A 26,184-nucleotide genomic window follows, 5' to 3' on the forward strand; every position below is an offset into this window, starting at 1 on the left:
ATACACCCTTCATAGTGTGGAAAAAGTGTCACATCTAGAAAAGGACTGATAAATAACAATGCTGTGTTAGATCTGAGCATATGGACAATGATTTGTATTTGCACCTAGATGTGGGCAGCGGTGTAAGAAAATTGCATGCCTCTGAACAGGTGAAGGAAAGCAAAAGGCTTGTGAAGTGCTTTTTGAATTATCTAAGGCATGATAACAATGAAGTTGGAGTCCTTTTTGATCTGCTTTCAATATTCTTGGTGCGCACTCGTATTGACTACACATTTCTCAAAGAGTTCTTCATAATTGAGGTAAGTATATTTCGTTAGACTCCTTTCCAAATGTTTCCATGTCAACAAGAGATCACACTCCCAGCTTTTTATTGCTTTTCACAGGTTGGTGAAGGATATCCCCCTTCAAAAAAAAAAGCAGTGCTGGTTCATTTCTTGCAGCTTTTTCAGAATAAGGAACTATCACAAGATCACCTAGTTATAGCCATGCAGATGCTAATCCTTCCGATGCTAGCACATGCCTTCAAAAATCAGAATTTCGATGTTGTGGATCAGGGCATTATCAAGACCATTGTTGAGAAACTGCTAGATCCTCCTGAAGAGGTGTTTTCATCATCCTATGTTTGAACTGAAGCTGAGAAAGAAGATTTATATGGGCATTTTCCAACCTGAAGCATCCTTTTTGGTATCTGTTTTCGTGTGGCACTCAAGTTTTGGTTTTTTCTTGCTATTGTTTATGTTGTCAGGTGAGTGCTGATTATGATGAACCTCTGAGAATAGAACTTTTGCAATTGGCAACACTCTTGCTGAAGCACATGTCAAATGAACTTGTACATCATCGCAAAGAGCTTATAAAGTTTGGGTGGAACCATCTGAAGCGAGAGGAGAGTGCCAGCAAACAATGGGCATTTGTGAATGTTTGCCATTTTTTGGAGGCTTACCAGGCTCCAGAAAAAATTATTCTTCAGGTTTTTCTGTTTTTTCTTTCAAATACATCTTGTGGGACTCTGTCTCTGACGTTTTCTGAGGCACTAAGGTGCAGTGCTGATGTTTTGCAGGTATTCGTCGCTTTACTTCGTACATGTCAGCCTGAGAATCGAGTTCTTGTAAGACAAGCACTTGATGTCCTTATGCCAGCTCTGCCTCGCCGGTTACCACTGGGCGATTACAAAATTCCTATATGGATTGGCTACACCAAGAAGATTCTGGTTGAAGAGGGGCACTCTGTCCCTAACTCAATTCATATATTTCAGCTACTTGTCCGCCATTCTGATCTATTTTACAGTTGCCGTGGCCAGTTTGTTCCACAAATGGTGAACTCTCTTAGCCGTCTCGGTTTGCCTTCAAATACTCCTCCTGAAAATCGGCGACTAGCCATTGAGCTAGCTGGCCTTGTTGTAGCATGGGAGAAGAGACGACAAGCAGATGCAAAGACAATACCTGATGCAGATGGACATGGTCAGGTGGCAGATTTGAGCACATCAAATACAAGTACAGGAGATTCTGGAGCTGGGTTAGTCGGATCTAAACGTACCAGTGAAGCTGCTGGTCTGATAAGTATGTCGGAGGATGCAAGTAAGCGGGTCAAAACTGAGAATGGATTGCCCTCTCTTACTGCTATGTCCCCTGGAATTGGTGCTGCTAGTGGAACTATACCAAACATTGGAACACCTGGATCTGTTGGACAACCAGATGAAGAGTTTAAGCCTAATTCTGCAATGGAGGAGATGATTATCAATTTTCTTATACGGGTAGATGCTTTCTCACGTTTTCATTAAAACATACCTTTGCCTGAACAATTTTTCCTTAATCTGTTGCAAGTTCTATCTCTGGTGTGTGGCTGAATTTGGCCTTGTTTTAATTTAATTTTTAAGGGGAACAGTTTCTATTCAGCACTGCTTTTAAAGCTCGGTGGTTCAATATTTGGTGTCTGTGAGTCACCCAAACTGATCCAGAGCTTGTTATATTTGGAGTGTGTGCAACAGACTCTTGGGAATCTGGGATGAAAGCTTCCTTAGAGATGTGTGAGCTTGTCAAAACTTCTAAACTCAATTTGAGCTATGCCATCCACTCCAAGAGGCATGTTGTAATGAGCCTAAAGTTTGTCATGTTTCCTGAAGTTTTCTCCTTTCTTTTGTCCTGGAGTCCACTTGTTTGGACTTCTCACTGAAAGACTTACAACTCTTATTTAAGTTAATTAGCTTTTTTGCAAAATATTTTACCTTTGTGACAAATGAATAGATGAAAACAAGGAATCTTAGACTAAAATTTATTCCTTGATTCTCACAACCTCTGAGGGAAAACTTGTTATGTGTTGAGATGCCAGCTTTGGATTACCTTTCAATATTCCCAAATTCTTTGTATTGGCTTGAATATAAATCTCTCTTTCTGGCAGTTACTAGTTCCAGGTCAAATCATCAGGTTTTCAACTATGTTTGCCCAGATGAATATTTGATGGCAGAAGGTTAATGAACTTGGAAATGTCCTGCGTATGTTCTGTGCTTAGATATTGCAAATTACATATGCAAAGCAAAAAATGTTGAACAAGTTTTTTAATGTTGGCTTGACCGCAGGTGTCATTGGTGACAGAACCAAAGGATAAAGAAACGTCTGCCATGTATAAACAAGCACTGGATCTTCTCACTCAGGCACTAGAAGTTTGGCCTTCAGCTAATGTGAAGTTTAATTATCTAGAAAAGATACTGTGCAGTGTCCAGCCATCGGGTCAGAATAAGGATCCTTCTACAGCTGTTGCACAGGGATTAGATGTAATGAACAAAATCTTGGAAAAACAGCCTCACTTATTTGTGCGCAATAATGTGCAGCAAATCATCCAGGTAGGATGGGTAGCATACATCAAGTGTTCAGCTAAAAGCCTGTGTATGAATTTTGTTTCAAACACTTTGTCATCTTGCTAATGCAAATTGACTTCTTGATTTTGCATTCCAGCTACTTGAACCTTGTTTCAACAGTAAACTTCCGGATATTGGAAAATCTTTGTGCACCCTGTTGAAGATGGTTTTTGATGCTTTCCCGGTTGAGGCTGCTAGCACACCCCAAGAGATAAGACCTTTGCATCAAAAAGTTGAGGAACTTATTCAGAAACATCTAATGACAGTAACAAATTCTCAATCTACTCTCGAAACTGGTTCAGCGAATGCTGTGATTGGCTTTACATGGTCTGTTATAAAGACCCTCACCGAAGGACAAAAGACCTATATTGACCGGTTTTTACCTGCCTTGGTCCGTGTGGTGCAGCGACTTGTTCGAGAGATGTTTTCTGCATCAAATGCACAAGCACGACATGTACGGTTTTTCTCGGCACTGTTTAAGGCACTTCAGTTGTGTCTTGAACCTTTTGCTCTTACTAACCTCTATGGTTATTTGTTTCTAGGAAAATAGATCTGATTCAGATGCAGCTGCAAATGCTGCACGGCTGATGACAGAATTGGGAATTGTAACAACAAATTTGAAGGCTTTGCTTAAGCTTGTAAGTGGGCGAGTCCTACTTGTGCTTGATTGCAAACGATCCTTTTGGCAAGCACTGCAGTCAATGCTGGGAGAGAAGGGCACGGATGCTAGTGTATTGCTTACCATACTGGACATAATCAAAGAATGGATAGAAAATGATTTTAGGACTCCTGGACCTGGGAATTCAACAGGGCAACTAAGTCCCAAGGATGTGATTCCTTTCCTTCAGAAGCTTTCCCAAGTTGACAAGCATAACATGAGCGTTTCTGTCCTGGAAGAATGGGAAGGAAAATATTTGAAGCTACTGTATCGCTTATGTTCTGACACAAGCAGGTTAGTACTTAATATTTTTTCTTTCACCAAGCTTGTTGTGGTCCTAATGCATTTGGTCCATTACATTTATTTGAACATGAATTTTCAGGTATCCTTTGTCAACAAGGCAGGAGATTTTCCAAAATGTAGAGCGGCAGTTTATGTTAGGCTTAAGAGCAAGAGATCCTGAAATGCGGCAGAAGTTTTTTTCCCTTTACCATGAATCAATTGGCAAAAATCTGTTTCAAAGGCTTCAGTACATTATACTCCATCAAGATTGGGAGGCCCTCAGTGATGTTTTCTGGCTTAAGCAAGGGCTGGATCTTCTTCTGGCAATTCTAGTGGAGCAAGAACCTATAACCCTTGCTCCAAATTCAGCACAAGTTCCTCCACTCATGGCATCTGGAGGTGTTTCAGAGCGACCAGGAATACAACAGGCAATTGCTGATGTGCCAGATGAAAGTCAAGGTTCACCTATTACCTTTGTTACTGCAGTCAGCAAACATGCACGCTTTTTAAATGAGATGAGCAAGCTACAGGTAAGGTGGTTCTTCCCTTTGTTCTATGAGTTCACTGAATATTTGCACAGAGAGACTAGAATTTTTTGATACACAACCTCAGGTTTTCGCTTCCTTGTTTCATTAGGTAGCAGACCTGGTGATCCCATTGAGGGAGTTAGCTCATACAGATGCCAACGTGGCTTATCATATGTGGGTACTTGTATTTCCAATAGCTTGGGCCACATTGCAAAAAGAAGAACAAGTTATGCTGGCCAAACCGATGATTGCACTTTTTTCAAAAGAGTATCACAGTAAACAGCAGGACAAAAGGCCTAATGTTGTTCAGGCCCTGCTAGAGGGTCTATCATTAAGCCAGCCACAACCAAAGATCCCAAGTGAACTAATTAAGTTTCTGGGTAAAACTTATAATGCCTGGCACATAGCAATATCTCTTCTGGAAAGTCATGTAATACTGTTCCCTCAAGAGACGCGGTGCTTTGATGCACTAGCTGAGCTTTATCGCACTATCAATGAAGAGGACGTACGCTTTGGACTTTGGAAAAAGAGGCCAATTACTTTGGAAACAAGGGCGGGACTCTCTCTTGTGCAACATGGCTTTTGGCAACGTGCACAGGATGTTTTCTATCAAGCAATGAATAAAGCAACACATGGGGGTTATAACAGTGTTTCTAAGGCTGAGATGTGTTTGTGGGAAGAGCAATGGATTGGCTGTGCAAAACAACTTTGTCAATGGGAAGTTCTCGCAGAGTTTGGAAAGACTGTTGAAAACTATGAGATTTTATTAGATTGCCTTTGGAAAATTCCAGATTGGACAATGCTAAAAGACACAGTGCTTGTGAAGGCACAAGTAGAGGAGTCCCCCAAGTTGCGTATCCTAGAAGCATATGTCTCTCTCCATATGGGTGTCGTAGGTGAGGCGGAAAAAAGAGTGGTTCAAGGGTTTGATCTTGCTTTACACCAATGGTGGCAGTTTCCTGAAATGGTTGTACAATCACACTTCCCCTTACTGCAGCAGTTTCAGCAGCTTGTTGAGCTTCAAGAGTCTGCAAGGCTTCTTATTGACATAGCAAATGGCAATAAACAGCTTTCTGGGTCTGCACAACTAGGAGTGCAGGCTGCAGGTGGTAGTTATGGAGATCTGAAAGAGATTTTGGAGACTTGGAAATCGAGAACACCAAATGAATGGGATGATTTGACAGTTTGGTATGACCTCCTCCAATGGAGAAACAACATGTATAACACAGTTATCAATGCATTCAAAGATTTAATGCAGACAAATCCTCATCTTTACCAGCTAGGTTACCGCGATAAGGCATGGAGTGTTAACAAATTAGCTTATGTAGCACGAAAGCAAGGACTCCATGAAGTTTGTGTGAATGTGCTGAGTAAGATGTATGGCTACACATCAATGGAGGTTCAGGTCAGTTACTTTCAGTTCTGGTAGTTGGATCACAAATTAAAGTCTGAGTGATATTGGCCCTCTTTTCCTTTTTTTTTTTTTTTTTTGAGAGAGAGAGAGAGAGAGAGAGAGAGAGAGAGGTAGGTAGGTACCAGAGACAGATCCTGAGTGCAGTAACCATCAGTTGGACCAAAGAATGATTTAGAAATGTACTGAAAACTCAAAACAACCTGCTGCATGCGATGGCCAACAGCCAGGTGTCAATTGGAATTAAAAAAACATAGGCTGTTATTGATGGTGATAGGGGCTAGAGGAGCTAGTGATACCAAAGCAGACTAGGTGGCAGCTGCTAGAGGAGATGGTGCAAAAAACACAGGTACAGCAGTATGAAAACTCCACCAGATCAGGTGGGCAGCAGATGGGCGGCTCCAATAGCAGCAAACTAATGGTGTTAGTAGGTTGGGAACAAATATAATCCACTAGATGATGAAGGACACCTATAGGATGTCCATGGTAGCAGCTGGAAATGGAGGACAGTTATAACGCCTTTTGTATATCAATTATTATCAAGATGTATTGACGCAATGAATCAAATTAATTTGATGCTCGTAGACCTTGAAAGGAAATTTGTATTATGTGAGTGTTTCAAAATATGGTTAAATATTCATTTTTTTATTCAAGGGTGGCCAATGGCTAGAACACCCTCTAATCATACTGGGGCCATCATTGATGAGATGCCCAAGAGAAATTAAATGTTTAGTCAGGCGGTCAAATTGAGCAGTAAAGCCCAAGTGACTAAGACTTTTTCACTTAGATGGTCACATTGACTAGAAGCCTAGATAATGAGTGGTTTCAGAAAGCAAAACCAAATGCTCATGATTAAAGAGGGAAACCATGAATTGGTGAATCTATTCAATTAAGATCTCCATTTTTAAAATTTGGAGATGCCTAAAATTAGGAGATTACTATGTTGGAAGATACTCAAATGGAAATTCTGTTTGTGTCGAAGGCTCCAGAATTTTGAAATTCATACGGATCAATTTTATCTTCAACAGTTATCTCAAATTCTTAACCATTTGAGAGACTTTTAGACTAGAAGGTTTATAAGGTTCTTTCTCTAGAAAATTGACATGTGGTATTTGTTGAGAAACCCTTCACCCGCAGTTTTGCATTTTGCATTTTGCGTTTAGGGTTTTGCACTTTGTGTTTAGGGTTTCATAGTGAACAGTCCCAAAAAAGGGGTTGGGCTCCCACAATGGGCACCACCCTAGATGTAATAAAGCATAAAATACCTTAGTCTAGGATATGTGAGGGTTTGGTATAAAAGGGTGGAGATGTAACATGTGAGGCATCTTTTTGCCATCTTGAAGAATACGAGATTGAGGGATCCTTCCTCCCACCTATCATAGGGATGTGTATCTATGTCCACCATAGCAAGAGGTGAGCATCTTGTTGCAACATTCATCTTTGATTCTCAGCCATTCAGGGCAATACATTTTCATGCCTAGCCACCTTGGCTATGGTTTCTTTGGCATACTTGGTGTATTCTTGTATTTTTCAGTTATTTTGTTTGCTGTGAGAATTGCCTCTTTTACATTTGCCAAATTTGCTATGAAAATTGCCTCTTTTACATTTGCCAAATAATTGGAAAATACAAGAATACACCAAATATGCCAAAGAAACCATAGCCAAGGTGGCTAGGTATGAAAATGTATTGCCATGAATGGTTGAGAATCAAAGATGAATACTGCAACAAGATACTTAGCTCTTGCTATGGTGGACATAGGTACATACCCCTATGATAGGTGGGAGGAAGGATCCCTGAATCTTGTATTCTTCAAAATGGCAAAAAGATGCCTCACATGTCACATCTCCACCCTTTTATACCAAACCCTCACATTTCCTAGACTAAGGTATTTTATGCTTTATTACAAGCCATCGCGGCCTAGAAGAGCTTTGTCCTCAAAGCTGAATTGGAAACAAATTATAAGGATGATTACAAGGATAGCTTGAAGCATATGGAATCATGTTGAAGTAGAGCTCTTATGTTGATGAAGAATCAAGAAGTTAATGAAAAAATGACCTTGACTTTCCGATATGAAATTATTACAGTAAACTGTTTACTGTTCTGTTTATGAATTGTCCTCATGTAAAAGCCATGGAAATTGCTCCAAGTATGATACTTGTTGCTAAGAAGATTCTTCGATAGGCAAACCTTTCCATTTGATAAGGTATTCCACAAGAATTCAGTTCCTTAGAACCTTCTCCAACTTACCAATAATCTTTTCGGGCTCATAAATGATCAAACCATCATCCAAGGGAGGGAGTTATTCAAGAACTTGAATTTGGGGACCAACATACTTTTTAAGCTGAGATACATGAAAAACCTTATGAATTCTTGTGCTTGAAGATAAATCAAGCAAATGAGCAAGATCCCCAAGTTGTTTGACAATGCATTAAGAACCATAAAATCTATGAGCAAGTTTATTGTGTCCTCCTTTGAGAGAAGTATATCCTGACTTGGGAACTTTCAAGAATACCCAATCATCTTCCTCAAACTCCACATGTCTTCTTTTCTCATTCGTATAGGCTTTCATGGTCTCTTGAGCTTTCAGAATGTTGTCCTTGCATTGCTTCATAAGAGTCTCCATCTTTTCTAACTCCTCACGAGCTTGTGGATTCACATCTTCATGGAATAAGGTGGAGGGTACTTGCACTTTGTAACCATATAGAGCTTCAAAAGGAGACATTCCAATACTCATATGATAAGTATTGTTATAGCAAAACTCCGCAAGGTAAAGCCAATGGTCCCAAGCATTTTGTGTGTCATGGGAAAAGTGCCGCAAGTATATCTCTAACCATTTGTTAACTCTTTCTGTTTGCCCATCAGTTTGCGGATGGTATGCTGTACTAGGAGTTAATAGAGTCTCCATTGAAGAGAATTAACCCATCCAAAAGCTGCCCATAAACTTAGTGTCTCAATCGGACACAATCTTTATTGGCATTCCATGAAGCTTGAAGATAGATTCCATAAATTGTTTAGCCACTTGCTTTGCTGTAAATTGAGCTTTAGTAGGGATGAAATGGGCTGATTTAGTCAATCGGTCTACCACCACATAAATGCTATTTCACCCGTGCTTTGTTGTAGGTAATCCCACAATAAAATTCATGGTAATATCAGTCCACTTACCATGAGGAATAGGAAGTGGCTGAAGTAAGCCGCTGGGTAGAAGAGAAAAGTCCTTGTTTTGTTGGCATGGAAGACATTGCATAACAAAATCCTTGACATCCCTTCAAACACCCTTCCAATAGAAGCTCTTATGGATATTATCAAAGGTTTTGAACAGCCCATGGTGTCCCGCTAAAGGTGAAGAGTGCATCTCATGCAAAATACGGTCTTTGAAAGAAAATTGTGGTGTCAAGTAGACTCTACCATGATACCATAGAAGATCGTTATGCCATTTGAAATTGGAATACTCTTCTCCTTTGCCTTGCTGAAATTCCTTCATCATTTTTGATGCTCGCTCATCAAGCAAATACTCTTCTTGAATATCATTGATCCAATCCTTATGCACAATTAAAATTGTAGAGATGGAGTATGTCCACATTCTTGATAAAGCATCTGCTACAATGTTGTCTTTTCTAGCTATATAGGATATTTCAAAATCATAGCTTTGAAGAGTAGCTAGCCACCTCCGTTGTTTAGGAGACAAATTTTGTTGGGAAAGGAAATATTTCAGCACACGGTAATCGCTTTTAACCTTGAAATGACAGCCATATATATATTGATGTCACTTTTTAATAGCATGTAAGATTGCCAACATCTCTTGTTCATAGACATGTAGTTGACGCCCCTTATTGTCAAGCTTGCGACTCTCATATGCTATGACTCCATGGTCTTGATAGAGAACAACCCCAACTCCTTTTCCACTAGCATCCACACATATAGTGAATTCCTTAGAGAAATCCAGGCAAACAAGAATAGGTATTGAAATTAAGAGAAATTTCAGCTCGTTAAAACTCTTGTCGGCTATGGAGTCCCAAAAGAAAGACTCTTTCTTCAGCCTATCGCTTAGAGGAGCCGCCATATGAGCATAATTTTTGATGAATTTTCTATAAAATGATGATAATCCAAGGAATCCCCGCAAAGAGGTAGAAGAAGTCGGTGTAGGCCATTCTTTGACACACTTCACTTTGTTAGGATTCACTCTTATTCCTTTTTCTCCCACAATGTGACCTAGATATTTCACTTCTTTTTCCATAAAAGAACACTGACATTTTGGCAAAGAGTGCGTGCCTTCTTAATATGTCGAAAGCCTCTCATACATGCATCAAATGCTTCTTCTTGAACTTGCTATAAATGATAATATCATAAAAAAATACTAGGATTGTTTTGTATAAGAGAGGCTGCAATATTTTGTTCATGAGAGCTTGAAAAGTGGCGGGGACATTTGAGAGCCCAAGTGCCATGACCAAGAAGTGGCCTCTTTCGGTCCTAAAGGTTATTTTATACTCATCTCCTTGTTTCATTCGAATTCGGTGATAGCCCGAACGAAAATCAATCTTGGAGAAGACCTTTGCAGCCTTAAGTTCATCCAAGAGATCGTCAATATGTGGAATCGGGTATCTATTCTTCACCGTGGATTTGTTCAACTCTCTATAATCAATGCACATGCGGAAAGATCCATCCTTATTCTTTACCAAGAGCACGGGAGAGGCAAACGGAGATTGACTTGGCTGAATTAGACCCATTTGCAGCAACTCTTTGACTTGCTGCTCCAACTCTTCCTTTTCAAACTTTGATAAGCGATAGGGATGTTTGTTGATGGGTTTGGTATTAGGAAACAAATCGATAGGATGGTAGATCTCTCGCTTTGGAGGCAAAGATGATGGTGGCTGAAATAAATCTTTGTACGTCTCCAATAGCTCTTCCAACCTTGGATCCTTTTTCTTTGAAGAAGAGAATAGTTGATTTGGTGGCTGCTCTTCATCTACTTTTGCAAGCAAAAGAGTGAAGATACATGATCGTGCATTGATTTCTTTTCTTAATTTCTTCATGGATAGGAGTTCCAACTGTTTTTGACCAATGCCCTTCAATTCTATATACTGTCCATTCCATTTGAACTCCATTTGAATGCTCTTCAAGTCCAATGAAAATTTTCCAATGGACTTTAATCAATCACAGCTAATAATAATATCAATAGGACCCATTTTCAAAGTAATTAAGTCCACTTGTATGGTACATGAAGGAGATAGAGTAATAGGAGTTTGTAGGCACACTTCATTGCTTGACTCATAAGCACCATTCGCAACTTGGATCTTCAATGGCACTTGCATTTGTTGAGGTAACAATTTCAGCCCATGTAAAGAATTGGTATTTATGAAGCTATGGGTGCTACCCGTGTCTATCAAGAGATGAACCGCTTTGCCATTGATCAGCCCTTCAAGTTGAAGAGTGTTTTCTCCCTTACAACCAGTCCATGCATCATGAGAAATGGCGCACAAAGAACTACCCAGATCGAAAGGGAAGCTATCCACAATGTCATAAAACTCATCGTTGGTTCCATCATCCTCATCATGTATGTGTTCAACCATAGGGTTTGCATCCACTTGAAACACATTTGCCTCTTGATTCTCTTGTCCTTCATCTTCATCCGGTTTATCAATGATGACAAAATTGAGCTTGCTATTTTTAGATTTACATTTCAGCCTATGGTCTTGTGTCCACTTCTCTCCACACTGAAAGCATAAACCTTTGGTCTGCATGTCCTGAATTTGATCATTAGAAAGGACCTTGCTGTAAGTGTTGTTTGGAGATTCTTTTTGTGTATTTTTAGCCCTTGTAAAATTCTGTTTTGCTTCAGCCATATTTCTGAAATTTTGCCCCTTTTTTTTGTGCATAATTTCCACCTTGTTTTGAGGTATAAACAATAGGAAAGATTGGTACTTTGCTGTCACAACTGTTAGGACTGTTATACCCCCTGTTTTCTTGCCTGAAAGCGTCCATTGACTGGGTAAAATAAGCTCCAAACTTTGAGGACTGATTTGAGGAAGAATACCCTATACCTTTAGGCTGAAAACCCATTGAATCCTTCGTATATTTCTGTCCATACCTTTCAGCATATTGAATAACATCATGAATGCTCTTGGGCTGCATTGCACCTACTTCCGAAGAAAGGGCCAGATCTAAACCAAAGATATACTTGTTTAATTTTGCCATATCATCAATTCCATCAATGTACATAGAGAGGTTGAGAAACATATTGGAGTAGTCACACACAGACATGCCTCTTTGTTGAAGATCATACCATCTTTGTTGCAACTTTTCCTTTTCCATCGGAAAAACAAACACCTCAAACATTGCCTTTTTTAAAATCTACCCATGAAGCAAAAATATGACCAACTCTTTGCATGTATCTCCACCATGTATGAGCGTACCCTTCAAGATGGAGTGCTGCAAAGTAGATCTTAGCTTCATCATGGCAAGGGAAAAGAGTCAAGTACATCTCTAGTTTGTTCACCCATTCTTCTAACTCCGTTGGAGATGCATTATTCCCCTTGAAGTTGGAAATTGTGTTTTTCTCTTTATATTCCCTCTCATTATATGTGGGCTAAGAATTGTTAGAATGCTGTCCAAAAGATGGTTGTCTCTAAGGTTCCCATGCATTGAATCCCTTCCAAAGGAATTTGGTCTAGAAGTATTACCGCCTTGATTTTTTTGATTAAATTCAAATGACTGATGTTGTCCATTATTGGGCTGACCATAGATTGTGTTCCCTTTGTTAGTTATGTCTTGAAATGACCTTCTTTCTTCAAGTCTTCCATGGAGCTTTTCATTATCCATTTCTCTTAAGTCTTCATCCCCTACATAAGTTGCCTCATGTCTTGGTTTAAAATGTGGATGGACATAATACTTTGATGGCTGACCATAGGTATTCTTCAATGTAGAAGGCTCTCCTCTCTCAAAAGTGGACATGATTGGTTGATCAATCCCTTTCCCTTTTACATTAGAGGGTTGGGCTGAAGTATTTTCACCATGAGTAGCGGGTCTATTTAGAGAAGAGGGTGTATTTTGAACCTTGATGGCTGATAATACCTCATCAAATCCATTTTTCATAGTTTTTGCTACTATATTTTCAAACCCATATTGCATGAACTTGACCAATTGTTGAATACTCTCATTCATTGCATTGGTTGTCTTTTCTATATTCCCCATTGACTTAGAAAATTCGTCATGCATTCCAATGCTCATCATATGTAACTCATTTGAAAGTATAGGATCCCCAAAAGGTTCATGGAATGCTTGGTTCTTTTCATTTCCAAGTTGCACACATTGGGCATTACCAACACTTACACAATCATCATGTTGGTCTTGATTTCGGGCTTCATTAGTGTTATTTTGTTCATTGGCATACTCTCTAACGTCTTCTTGAATTGTCTCCATCACTTGGTCTTTCCTTTTGCCTTTGGCCATTGGAAATGGTTACAGTAATAATGGACTGTCAATAACAAAATCCCTTGTATTTCTCAAAGTATTACTTCAATCCCAATAGCTTTAAAGAAAGCTTATGATGTAGGGATATAGTAAATTTGAAGAGATTTCAACTTGGGATGAAGGTCTTAGGTGAAATACTGACAAAGTGCTGTCCAATTGTACCCATTGTCACTAAAACTGAAATATCTTGAGCTACAGATGTCAGATCACTGAACTACCTGTTTCAAATCGAAGTTTATTATGCCCTCTATCCAACAAGCTATCAAGCTCCAATTATGGATCTATACAAAACTTTTTGTAATAAGATCTTTACTGCTGTTCTCGAATTTCCTGCAACCTGTCAACAACCTGTAAGTGCCCTGTTTGGACCTGTAGGAGTTCCCTGTGTAAGAATAAACCCTGCAAACCCCTGTAGCTACTTGGAGAGGGTAGTGGGGCACCTATAGGGCTCAAGAATGACATGTAAATAGTGGGTACCTACTGTATAAACTTGTATAAAACTGTGACCCTGTAGGTATCAAAAGAGTATGAAATGCCCTGTTCTTGTTGTGCCAATAGAACTTCTAACATCTGTAATTCCCTGATGTAACTGAAATGTCTCTGCCAATCACTGTCAAATGGATGTACTTGCACCTAAACTTGAAAAGTACGTGGGCTCCGAGACTACGGGAGGTATGCAAAGTTCCTCTTGTACTGGGTTGTGCACCCCATCAGGGTCATAATTGGAAAGGGAGGGTCACCTCTCTCGTGTCTTCATAGGTAGCACCTATAGCTTCATAAATATCAAATCTTTACATGGGCTAAAATTGTTACCTCAACAAATGTAAGTGTCATTGAAGATCCAAGTTGCGAATGGGGCTTATGAGTCAAGCAATGAAGTGTGCCTACAAACTCCTATTACTCTATCTCCTTCATGTACCATACAAGTGGACTTAATTACTTTGGAAATGAGTCCTATTGATATTTTATTGGTTGTGATTGGTTAAAGTCCATTGGAAAATTTTCATTGGACTTAGAGAGTATGCAAATGGAGTTCAAATGGAATGGACAGCATATAGAATTGAAGGGCATTGGTTAAAAACAGTTGGAACTTATATCCATGAAGAAATTAAGAAAAGAAATCAATGCACGATCGTGTATTTTCACTCTTTTGCTTGCAAAAGTAGATGAAGAGCAGCCATCAAATCAACCCTTCTCTTCTTCAAAGAAAAAGGATCCAAGGTTGGAAGAGCTATTGGAGGAGTACAAAGATTTATTTTAGCCACCATCATCTTTGCCTCCAAAGCGAAAGATTGGCCATTCTATTGATTTATTGCCTAATACCAAGCCCATCAACAAACCTCCCTATCGCTTATCAAAGTTTGAAAGGGAAGAGGTGGAGCGACAAGTCAAAGAGTTGTTGCAAATGGGTCTAATTCATCCAAGTTAATCTCTGTTTGCCTCTCCCATGCTCTTGGTAAAGAAGAAGGATGGATCTTTCCGCATGTGCATTGATTATAGAGAGTTGAACAAATCCACGGTGAAGAATAGATACCCGATTCTACGTATTGATGATCTCTTGGATGAACTTAAGGATGCAAAGGTCTTTACCAAGATTGATCTTCGTTCGGGCTATCACCAAATTCGAATGAAGCAAGGAGATGAGTATAAAATAGCCTTTAGGACTGAAAGAGGGCTATACCACTTCTTGGTCATGCCATTTGGGCTTTCAAATGCCCCTACCACTTTTCAAGCTCTCATGAACAAAACATTGTAGTCTCTCTTATACAAAACAATCCTAGTATTTTTTGGTGACATTCTCATTTATAGCAAGTCTAAGGAGGAGTATTTGATGCATGTACGAGAGATCTTTGACATATTAAGAAGACACATACTCTTTGCCAAAATGTCAAAGTGTTCTTTCATGGAAGAAGAAGTGGAATAGCTAGGTTACATTGTGGGAGAAAAAGGGATAAGAGTGGATCCTAACAAAGTGAAGTGTGTCAAAGAATGGCCTATACTGACTTTTTCTCCCTCTTTGCGGGGATTTCTTGGATTATCATCATTTTATAGAAGATTTATAAAAAATTATGGTCATGTGGCGGTTCCTCTAACCGATAGGCTGAAGAAAGAGTCTTTCTTTTGGGACTCCATAGCCGACAAGAGTTTTAATGAATTGAAATCTCTCTTAATTTCAACACCTATTCTTGTTTGCCCGGATTTCTCTAAGGAATTCACTATATGTGCGGATGCTAGTGGAAGAGGAGTTGAGATTGTTCTCTATCAAGACCATGGAGTTATAGCATATGAGAGTCGCAAGCTTGATGATAAGGAGCGTCAACTACATGTCTATGAACAAGAGATGTTGGTAATTTTGCATGCTATTAAAAAGTGGCATCATTATATATATGGTAGTCATTTCAAGATTAAAAGCGACCACCGTGTGCTGAAATATTTCCTTTCCCAACAAAATTTGTCTCCTAAACAACGGAGGTGGCTAGCTACTCTTCATAGCTATGATTTTGAAATATCCTATATGGCTGGAAAAGACAACATTGTAGCAGATGCTTTATCAAGAATGTGGACATACTCTATCTCTACAATTTTAATTGTGCATAAGGATTGGATCAATGATATTCAAGAAGAGTATTTGCTTGATGAGCGAATATCAAAGATGATGAAGGAATTTCAGCAAGGCAAAGGAGAAGAGTATTCCAATTTCAAATGGCATAATGGTCTTCTATGGTATCATGGTAGAGTCTACTTGACACCATAATCTTCTTTCAAAGACCATATTTTGCATGAAATGCACTCTTCACCTTTAGCGGGACACCATGGGCTGTTCAAAACCTTTGATAATATTCATAGGAGCTTCTATTGGAAGGTTATTTGAAGGGATGTCAAGGATTTTGTTATGCAATGTTTTCCATGCCAACAAAACAAGGACTCTTCTCTTCTACCCAGCGGCTTACTTCAGCCGCTTCCTATTCCTCATGGTAAGTGGACTGATATTACCATGGATTTTATTGTGGGATTACCTACAACAAAGCACGGGTGAAATAGCATTTATTTGGTGGTAGACCGGTTGACTAAATCAGCCCATTTCATCCCTACCAAAGCTCAATTTACAGCAAAGCAAGTGGCTGAACAATTTATGGAATCTATCTTCAAGCTTCATGGAATGCCAATAAAGATTGTGTCCGATGGAGACACTAAGTTTATGGGCAGATTTTGGAGGAGTTTATTCTCTTCAATGGGGACTCTATTAACTCCTAGTACAGCATACCATTTGCAAATTGATGGGCAAACAGAAAGAGTTAACAAATAGTTAGAGGTATACTTATGGCACTTTTGCTATGACACACAAAATGTTTGGGACCATTGGCTTCACCTTGCGGAGTTTTGCTATAATAATACTTATCATATGAGTGTTGGAATGTTTGCTTTTGAAGGTCTATATGGTTATGAAGTGCAATTACCCTCCGCCTTATTCCATGAAGATGTGAATCCACAAGCTCGTGAGGAGTTAGAAAAGATGGAGGCTCTTATAAAGCAATGCAAGGACAACATTCGGAAAGTTCAAGAGACCAGAAAGCCTATGCGGATGAGAAAAGAAGACATGTGGAGTTTGAGGAAGATGATTGGGTATTCTTGAAAGTTCCCAAGTCACGATATGCTTCTCTCAAAGGAGGGCACAATAAACTCGCTCATAGGTTTTATGGTCCTCACCGCATTGTCAAACGAGTTGGGGATCTTGCTTATCAGCTTGATTTACCTTCAAGCACAAGAATTCATAATGTTTTTCATGTGTCTCAGCTTAAAAAGTATGTTGGTCCCCAAATTCAAGTTCTTGAAGAACTCCCTCTCTTGGATGATGATGTTTTGATCATTTATGGGCCCGAAAAGATTATTGGTAAGAGAGAGAAGGTTCTAAGGAACTGAATTCTTGTGGAATACCTTATCAAATGGAAATGTTTGCCTATCAAAGAATCTTCTTGGCAACAAGCATCATACTTGGAGCAATTTCCATGGCTTTTACAAGAGGACAGTTCATGAACAGAACAGTAAACAGCTTGCTGTAATAATTTCCTGTTGGAAATTTAATTGCCTTATCTTAATCAAAATTTAAGTTTGAAGGCATGGCTGGATACTACATGTTGTTTTCTACATTTCTATATATAGCACATGGAAATCGGACATTTCTAGCTTAAGATATGGCAAATTTTATATACAGCCTGTTTTGGACAGCTTACAACAGTGTGTTCCAGTTACATGGTCATTTCTTCATTAATTTCTTGATTCTTCATAAACGTAAGAGCTCTACTTTAGCATGATTCCATATGCTTGATGCTATCCTTGTAATCATCCTTATAATTTGTTCCCAATTCAGCTTTGAGGACAAAGCTCTTCTAGGTCAGGATGGCTTGTAATAAAGCATAAATTGCCTTAGTCTAGGATATGTGGGGGTTTGGTATAAAAGGGTGGAGATGTAACATGTGAGGCATCTTTTTGCCATTTTGAAGAATACAAGATTAAGGAATCCTTCCTTCCACCTATCATAGGGGTGTGTACCTATGTCCATCATAGCAAGAGGTGAGTATCTTGTTGTAGCATTCATCTTTGATTCTCAGCCATTCATGTCAATACATTTTCATGCCTAGCCACCTTGGCTACGGTTTCTTTGGCATATTTGGTGTATTCTTGTATTTTTCAGTTATTTTGTTTGCTGTGAGAATTGCCTCTTTTACACTAGACAGTCGACACCCTCCGTTCGGGCGTCACCCTAGACAGTCTCTTGCCTATTTATAGGTTGCCTCTGTCACTTATTCTACATGGCTGATTCATTCAGTGTGTCAGCTCTTCTCTCTAGCCTTTCCACTACCCTCATATCCCTTTAGGAGGACATTGTGGTTCGTGGTTCGTGGCTGTCTTTATCATCTTTCTTGTGCTATGGCACCTTCATTCCCATGTATCACATTCACTCCATGATTCAGATCTTCCTCATTCCATTCTTCATCAGAGTTTCTTTTCTCTTCTCTTCTTTTCTCTTCTCCATGTTTGTCGAGTTCACTCCGTGTTTCTTCCAGAAAACCCTATTGTTTTGCTGGTACGTCATCTTTTGACATGGTATTAGAGCTGGATGTGCTCAAACAATGGCAAAGATCCTCCACTCCAGTGAAGGCAAAGACCGGTGACGGGTTCGGTATTCACTTCTCTTCTTCTTCCGCTGCATCAACACGGTAACTGGCAGTTGCTCCATCATGCATTTGCTATTTTCCAGCCTGCGTTGAAGGTTGCTACTGCTGCTGCCTCCACTTCTCCTTTGCTGGCTTTATTGCTGACAACTCTTCTGTTGCACCTAGCGGTATTCTAGCATCTATTCTCTGTTGCTGGCGGCTTTTCCTTGTTGCTGGCGGCTCAATGAATTAGTGTGTTGGTGGCTGTCCTCTACAACTTGGCGGCTTAGCCAGTCTGTTGACAACTATTCTCTTCTCAGCCAGACTGCTGGCGGCTCAGCTAGACTGCTAGCGGTGATATTCTATAGTCGGTGGCTCATCTCTCACTGTTGTAGGCTGCGTTTGTAGCTGGCAGCTCCTCCTTGGTAGCTGGTAACTCACTTCCAACCCTTCCACTACCCTCCCAGCCCTTGAGGCGGACATTGCAATTCATGGTTCGTGGCTGACCTCTTCCTTCTTCAATAAGATACACTGATACCCATAGCTTCTTCACCAATAGATGACCAATCTACTAGGTGCTTCTATTGTGGCATCACCAGACTCACCGTTGATGCTTGCCGACTTCGACCTTTGCTCCCCATCCCCTTGGAGTATATGCGTCTCGTACTCAACACTACCTTTGCCATCTCTCCTTTCTAGGCCATAGAGATCTTTTGCATCGGCTATCAGAGCATTATGCTCAAGACAATAAGACGCATTTGATGTGCACTAAGTCCTTTTGAGCACATGGAGGATTGATTGGTGCTATGACCTCCTGGAGATTGCCGCAATGCTAGTGGCGGCCTTCTTCCACCTATTTTCGGGTATAGTGGCTACCACGGCCCGCGGTTCTGCAGTCCGATCCATTGAGAGACAGTGATTGTTTGATACCGTCTCCTCGTCAGTCCGCTCCTTTGAGACAATGGCTGCACAACTCCTTTCTCTTCTTCGACTTCTCGGTTCGCTCCATTGAGAAGCAGTGACTGTTGCCCATTCATTGCTCAGTTTGTTGAGCCCCATCCTTCACCCTCACCTAATTAGGTTCGAGAGGCCACCTGTGGGAGTTCTTCACCACCCTAGATATCTTCTTCGGCATGACCGACGACACTTCCTTCATCCTCAAATCTTTTGGAGTCCGTGATCCATGAGTTTTTGGATTCCCTATCTACCTCAGAGGGGGATGATATTTCTTTGCCCTCTGATGGGGCATCTACATCTATTGTGACTTCAAAGGGGGCTTCTATTCCCACCGCTCAATCATTCACACACCTTCGTGGAGGCCTTTTACCTTGTTCTTCTACCCTTGGATGGGGTGGCTTCATTTCAGTGGTCATTTCACCTATTCATACCGAGGATTTCGAGGATCTACCTAGATCGGGCCCCCAGAGATGCAGCTGCGACTTGGCGACAAGGTCTTCCTATTCCTTCTTGCATTGATGTACGGAGCTAATGGCTTCTCTCTAGAGGTTGAGTTTCAGATTCTCCAGTTTCCTCTATCTACTGTTCTTTAGTGTAGGCTACCTTTCAGGTGGAAATCTTGGATCTTAGGGATCCTCTCCATCTTCTTTCTCCTCTTTTTCTTGCCTTGGTCACTTAGTCACCATGGAGCCAACTCCCGAGATCGAGTACGAGTATATCGTTATAGTTCTCGACACCACACAAAGTCCGACATTCCTCCTATGCATTGTATGTTTTCATCATCTTTGTACTAGGGCACTTGGGCAAGTGAACAATTTTTCCAGGAGGGACATTGTCCAAGTGGCATCTGCTACATGAGTATTCTTCAGCATGCAACATTCCATCTTCACCTCACTCTTCTCTTGTTTCCCTTTTAGGGCATGAGAGGGGGTGTTGAGAAACCCTTCACCTACAGTTTTGCGTTTTGCGTTTTGGTTTAGGGTTTTGCGTTTTGTGTTTAGGGTTTCAAAGTGGACAGTCCCAAAAAGAGGCTGAGCGCCCACAGTGGGGCGCCACCCTAGACAACTAGCGCTCTCCTTGTGAGTGCCACCCTAGACAGTCTCTTGCCTATTTATAGGCTTTCTCTATCACTCATTCTACACGGCTGATTTATTCAGTCTATCACCTCTTCTCTCCAGTCTCTCCACTACCCTCATACCCCTTCAAGAGGATATTGCGGTTCGTGGTTCGTGACTGTCTTCATCATCTTCCTTGTGCTATGGCACCCTTATTCCCTTGTATCACATTCACTCCATGATTCACATCTTCATCATTTCATTTATCAGAGTTTCTTCTCTCTTCTCTTCTCTTCTCTTCTCCATGTTTGCCGAGTTTACTTCATGTTTTTCCCTACAAACCCTACTATCTTGTTGGTACGTCATCTTTTGATAGTATCTAGAATAGGGCACGTGTTATTTTAAAAGAGACAAGTGTTCCTACACTTATCATTTTCAGTAAGCACTTATCATTTGTAGCATCTACTTTTCACTTTTGAGCATCTAGGCCCCACTTGTGAAGATATGCTAGGGTTTGCACAGAGGAAACAAAGAATATATGACCATGATTGAAACACACAGACTCAGACAGTGACATGCAAACTCAAACCCTAAACACAAAACATAAATTGTAAATTGCAAAACACACAAACATAAACATAGAAGATAGATAACTCTGAAGTGAATAAATAAATGCTATAAATGAAGGAAAGAATATACAAGATGCTCAAGGGTAGTGCTGTCCAATAGCCGGTGGCTCTCATGGAAGCAGGTTGAGGGAGGAGTCGATGTGTGTTGTCCAGTGGAGATGGATCCCGAATGTAGTAACCAATGTAATAGCAATTGTTGGGGTTGAGACAACTAGTGGAAGTGAATTGATGGCTGAAACTTGCAATACAAGGATGGGGTTGAATGGTGGGAAGCTTGTGTATTTATAAATGTAGAAGGATCCTTTCAAATTAGGGTTTTGCACGGGAGAAAGGGTGATGAAATATGGATGGTGAGGGGGTGGTAAGATAGTGAAGAACTGCCAATGGAGAGAGCTCACGATCCACTTAGGGGTGCTTCGCACAATGAGATGCATAGTAGTATACTACATGATGAGAAGTGCACATAGCAGGTGCCACTTGGACAATGTCCTTGGTGGGAAAATTATTCACTTACCCAAGTGTCCTTTACAAACATGATGAAATCATGCAATGCAAAGCACAAGGTATAATAGGGAGGGGGAAGGCCGATGTTGAAGACAAGCATCATATCTTGTAGAATACCATGTGAAAGCACTTATTTTTCAATATAGGACAAATCAAATATATCAATCATATGAGAGAGAGAGAGAGAGAGAGAGAGAGAGAGAGAGAGAGAGAGAGAGAGAGAGAGAGAGATGAAATGATATATTAATGTCTACAAAAGGCCAAAATGACCTGTGAGACCATGAGTTACAATCATGTGTATGATGGTACAAGTGTCTGGGCAAAATATGTAGCCCAAGCAGAATAAGAAAGGAAACTAACTATGGCTATGTGTAAAACATAGAGCTCTATCTAGTAACAATGAGCTCCAAAATGGTACAATCTCATGTAGGTATGGAGGGCCTAGCTCTAGCCCGAGCAATAATCCCTTGTATTTGCCTATGAAGGTGTCGTTGGTGTCTGTGTCGAGGCCTAGGACGTCTGGATCGGCTAAGCTGAACGGCTCGATCACTCAGTACTCCTTGTCTCTGTGTGTAAACTGTGGCGGTGAGAGAGGCTCTCTGTGGATTGTGGCTGTAACTGTATTGAAGTCTCCTGAGTTTCCTTTGCAAAGAAGTTTGTGAGCTGCCTCTGTGAAGGGCCTCGGTGTCCTGGAGCAGCTGTACTCCTGAGGCGCATGAGAGAGATTAATGTGTTGTGGAGGACAAAATTGACCCAAAGGACAAATCAAGTACATCAATCATATGAGAGAGAGAGAGAGAGAGAGAGAGAGAGAGAGAGAGAGAGAGAGAGAGAATTTTAATGTACCAAATCAGCCTATGTGACAAGTAGTATACAACAACTCATGTGTCAAGCATCATGAAAACACTAAAAAAGAGAGAATGTATTAATGCCTACGAAGGCTAGATCAGTCTATGAGACAAAGCAATATACAGCAATCCATGTCTCAAGCATCATATAACAATTCAAAAGAACTAAGTCTAGTCTAGATTCTAGTGCATCCCATGTCTAGTTTGATCCTTGTTTATATTTTCACAATGTTTTTGATGTTTTGTGGGTGCAGTAATTATAACATCTATCTTTTGGTTCCTGGTTCTCGTTTCTTGTCCTCAACTTTCATATCCATGCCTATTCTATGTGACTATATAGTCAATAGGGAGCAACAATTCATGGCCATTTCTGTTCCCATTCACTGTCCCTATTTCTTGTTCCATATTGTCAATACCCTAGTGGGACAACATGTGGTCGCTAATCAATGGTGTCATGAGGATGTGTATTTAAATGTTTCACTTTGGCATTATTAAGTTGTGCACATGTAATGCTTAGCTTTGGTATTACTAAGTTGAGCACATGTGAGAGCGCATGTGAAATAGAAGTTAAGTCACCATGGTAGCAAAAGAGGTTGTCACTTGTCAAAATTACCCATGCAAGTTGAGAGAAGGCTGTTTGGGGGCTGTTTGAGGGTCATTTCAACATTTAGAGACTAAGGGAGGAAAGAGTTACCGACAGATGGGCTTTGAGAGAGGCGACCTTGTGCAATGCGACAAGACAAGGGCAGGAGGTTTCCTTCTCCACCCTAGTGAGAGGTGGCAATAGAAGAGGAGGGCTTGTTAGTTGCACTAGGGTTTTACTCCCCCTTTAAACTTATTGGTGCAATTAGAGCCACCGTTCCAAAGATACTCTTTTCAGCTGATTTTTTGTCTCATCCTCTCACATTCCATGATCAATTCTTAGCATATTCCAACTATTGGCAAAGGGAAATCGAAGAAATTGCTGCCAAAGCTCTAATTTACATTAGAAACTAGGGTTTCCACAGCTAGCTGGGGATCTGTGCCCAATTATTGAAGGTGTAGGAACTCAGTGTAGTGCCTAAAGGCATGAATTTGCAGTTGATTTGAGGCGTAGTCCATTCCCAAATTATTATGGCCTGCATGTGAGAGATTGAAGACCCAATCTGAGCTCGGATTGTTGTACAATCAAGGGGCAACTTGTGTCCAAGCATTGCTGGCCATTTATGACAACCATTTGTATTGAAGAAGATTGAAGGAGATCAATGCATGCGAGAGATTGAAGACCCAATTTGAGTTGGATTGTTATCTAGTCAAGGGGAAAATTTTACCTAGCAGTGTTGGCCATTTATGACAGACATTTGTATTGAAGATTGAAGGATATTAGCCTATATCTGAATGTATTTCGACCTTACAACAATACGAGATAAAGAAATACCACAAGGGCAACAATTATTGGGGCCATTCGGGTGTCGGCTCTCCAAGATTAAGTGGTAAAGTTTGTATTTCGAGAGTTGTGTAATGCTTGCTGTAATTTGAGTTAAATCAGGTTATCACCTTCCTTGCTAAGAAGGAAGTCTCATTTCACATAGCCTACATAGGATTCAAGTAGGGAATAGGATTCGGGAATATAGTATCCTCCTTGGTCCCAAGAGTTGCTGTAAGTAGCCTTCCTCCTCAATGAGGGTGGTATTAACTTGATGTAGCAACACTTATGGCAAGTAAATAAATCACATAAATTGAAATGCACACTTTACCACTTTAATATTAGACAATGGATAGCCTATTGGCCCAAAAACTAGCACCCATTGCAGTATTTCTTTATCTTTAATTGCAAATGGATGGAGTACAATTGAGATTCATTAATCTCCTCCACTACTTCTAGTGTCTTTTGTTGTCATAAATGACCAATAAGCCTTCAAATCTATTTGCCCCTTGGTTTCCTCGAGGATTGGCTCTCACTCTGCTCCTTGCGAGACAAATTTAGCCCCAAATTTGAGATTTGTTGGCTGGCCTTTTGAATCTCCCTAAAATTCTTCAATTTCACATGTGGGAATTCAAGTCCCTAGGCCCTTACACAGAGCTTATACAAGTTTGAAACGATTCCTCTCTCTCTCTCTCTCTCCAAGCCCCAAAAACGTTTTTCCCACTTACATGGGCAAGTTTTGCCAAGTGGCAGCCTTCTAATTTCATTTTTCAGTAAGTCTGAAATAAAACCCTCTCTCACTTTTGGCGGGGCCGTCAAAGTCCAAAAACGTTTTATCACTTGCATGGACAAGTTTTGCCAAGTGGTAAGCCTTCTAAACCCATTTTTTAGCATTATCTAGCTAATTAAGTTTATTTAAACAATTAAATTCATAATTATTTTAGTCATCGTATTGTCTAAACAAATAGAATATGGCTTCTCAGGACAATCAAGACAAAACTTGGAATCACACAACTGAATAGCTATTCAGCTAATGAACATGTGCAAAAGCTCAAAGGTCTCCCATTGCTCTATACATGTAAGATCGAATGCTCATGCCATTTTGGACCCCATAGAAGCATTGCATTCAAAAGCTCCAAATGTCTCCCCCTTGTACTTTACATGTAAGAGCAATTGCTCGTGCTATTTGGGACCCCCATAGAAGCACTGCATTTTCTAAACAGATTTGGGGATTGACTATTTTGGATTAGCACTTGAATAATGGTCATTCAGACGAGGGGCAACATTCCAATTCTGAATATTTATTATGAATGCAATGAATAAAAGTAGAAAATGGATCAGTACCTCTGGTATACTATTTTGTTTCCCCAATTTGTGGTCTATGATTTGTCTATGGTTTTGTTCCCCAATTTTTCTTTATAGCTGATTCAATTCTATATCAATGGGAATGTATAAATTTTCTTTTTATGACCATCAAGTGGGAGAGTGTGTCATGTGTCAATTTCCCTTCACTTTCTCTAAAAAACTATTCTCTGGGTGCTTGATTGCATGTCAAAACTTTGCTCATTGCATGCCATGTAGCTTGACTAAGGTCTATGGCATAACTGTTTATGCTTCAGGATGGCTGCAGGAATTCATTTATGCATTTCGATAATTAAGTGATAGCATCTCCTTCATATCTGGTTAGAATTCATATGTTATAGGTGCTACCTCTTGTTACTTAAAATGTACTGTGGTTTAATTATCCATTCAGTAATTTTATGTAAATGCATTTTGCAGGAAGCATTTGTTAAAATTAGAGAGCAAGCTAAGGCATATCTGGAGATGAAAAACGAACTGATTGCAGCATTGAATTTATTGAATGCAACAAATCTGGATTACTTTCACCATCAACACAAGGCAGAAATGTTTCGCCTTAAAGGAGAATGCCTGCAGAAAATGAACGATAGTGAAGCTGCAAACAGTGCTTTTTCAAATGCAATTTCTATGTGCAAGCATCTACCTAAAGGATGGATTAGCTGGGGAAATTATTGTGATCGGGTAAGCTGTTGTGTGTGATCTATAATACTGGATTATGTTATGCAGGAGAGTGTTTAATAGTCTTTACACTTTCAGGTCTATAAAGAGACAGGTGAAGAGTTGTGGCTGGAATATGCTGTCAGCTGCCTTCTGCAGGGGATTAAGTATGGCATCTCAAATGCTAGAAGCCACTTGGCTAGAGTACTTTATCTTTTGAGCTTCGACAATCAAAATGAGATAGTAGGAAAGGCCTTTGATAAATTTGGAGATCAAGTGCCTAATTGGGTGTGGTTATCATGGATTCCACAACTTCTATTGTCTTTGCAAAGACCAGAAGCACCTCATTGCAAGGCTGTGCTTTTAAAGCTAGCTACTGTATACCCACAGGTTTGGCATCTTTCCACTTGCTTTATA

General features: G+C 40.2%; 1 protein-coding gene across 1 annotated transcript in view; it reads left to right on the forward strand.

The window, feature by feature from the left end:
• LOC148032075 (uncharacterized) overlaps nt 1-26,184 on the forward strand; it is an 85,112-nt gene that overhangs the window by 45,819 nt on the left and 13,109 nt on the right. Inside the window, exons 19-29 of the mRNA XM_087682703.1 lie at nt 150-299; nt 384-602; nt 746-967; nt 1,058-1,750; nt 2,573-2,836; nt 2,949-3,305; nt 3,394-3,803; nt 3,892-4,321; nt 4,428-5,723; nt 25,531-25,791; nt 25,867-26,157. Of these exons, the coding sequence (XP_087538829.1) occupies nt 150-299; nt 384-602; nt 746-967; nt 1,058-1,750; nt 2,573-2,836; nt 2,949-3,305; nt 3,394-3,803; nt 3,892-4,321; nt 4,428-5,723; nt 25,531-25,791; nt 25,867-26,157 (4,593 nt within the window). The remainder of the gene's footprint in view (nt 1-149; nt 300-383; nt 603-745; nt 968-1,057; nt 1,751-2,572; nt 2,837-2,948; nt 3,306-3,393; nt 3,804-3,891; nt 4,322-4,427; nt 5,724-25,530; nt 25,792-25,866; nt 26,158-26,184) is intronic.

Source organism: Lygodium microphyllum, chromosome 8, assembly GCF_053477565.2.
Source record: "Lygodium microphyllum isolate KBCC chromosome 8, Lygodium_microphyllum_v1.1.10, whole genome shotgun sequence".
In the NCBI taxonomy this organism is placed as follows: Eukaryota; Viridiplantae; Streptophyta; class Polypodiopsida; order Schizaeales; family Lygodiaceae; genus Lygodium; species Lygodium microphyllum.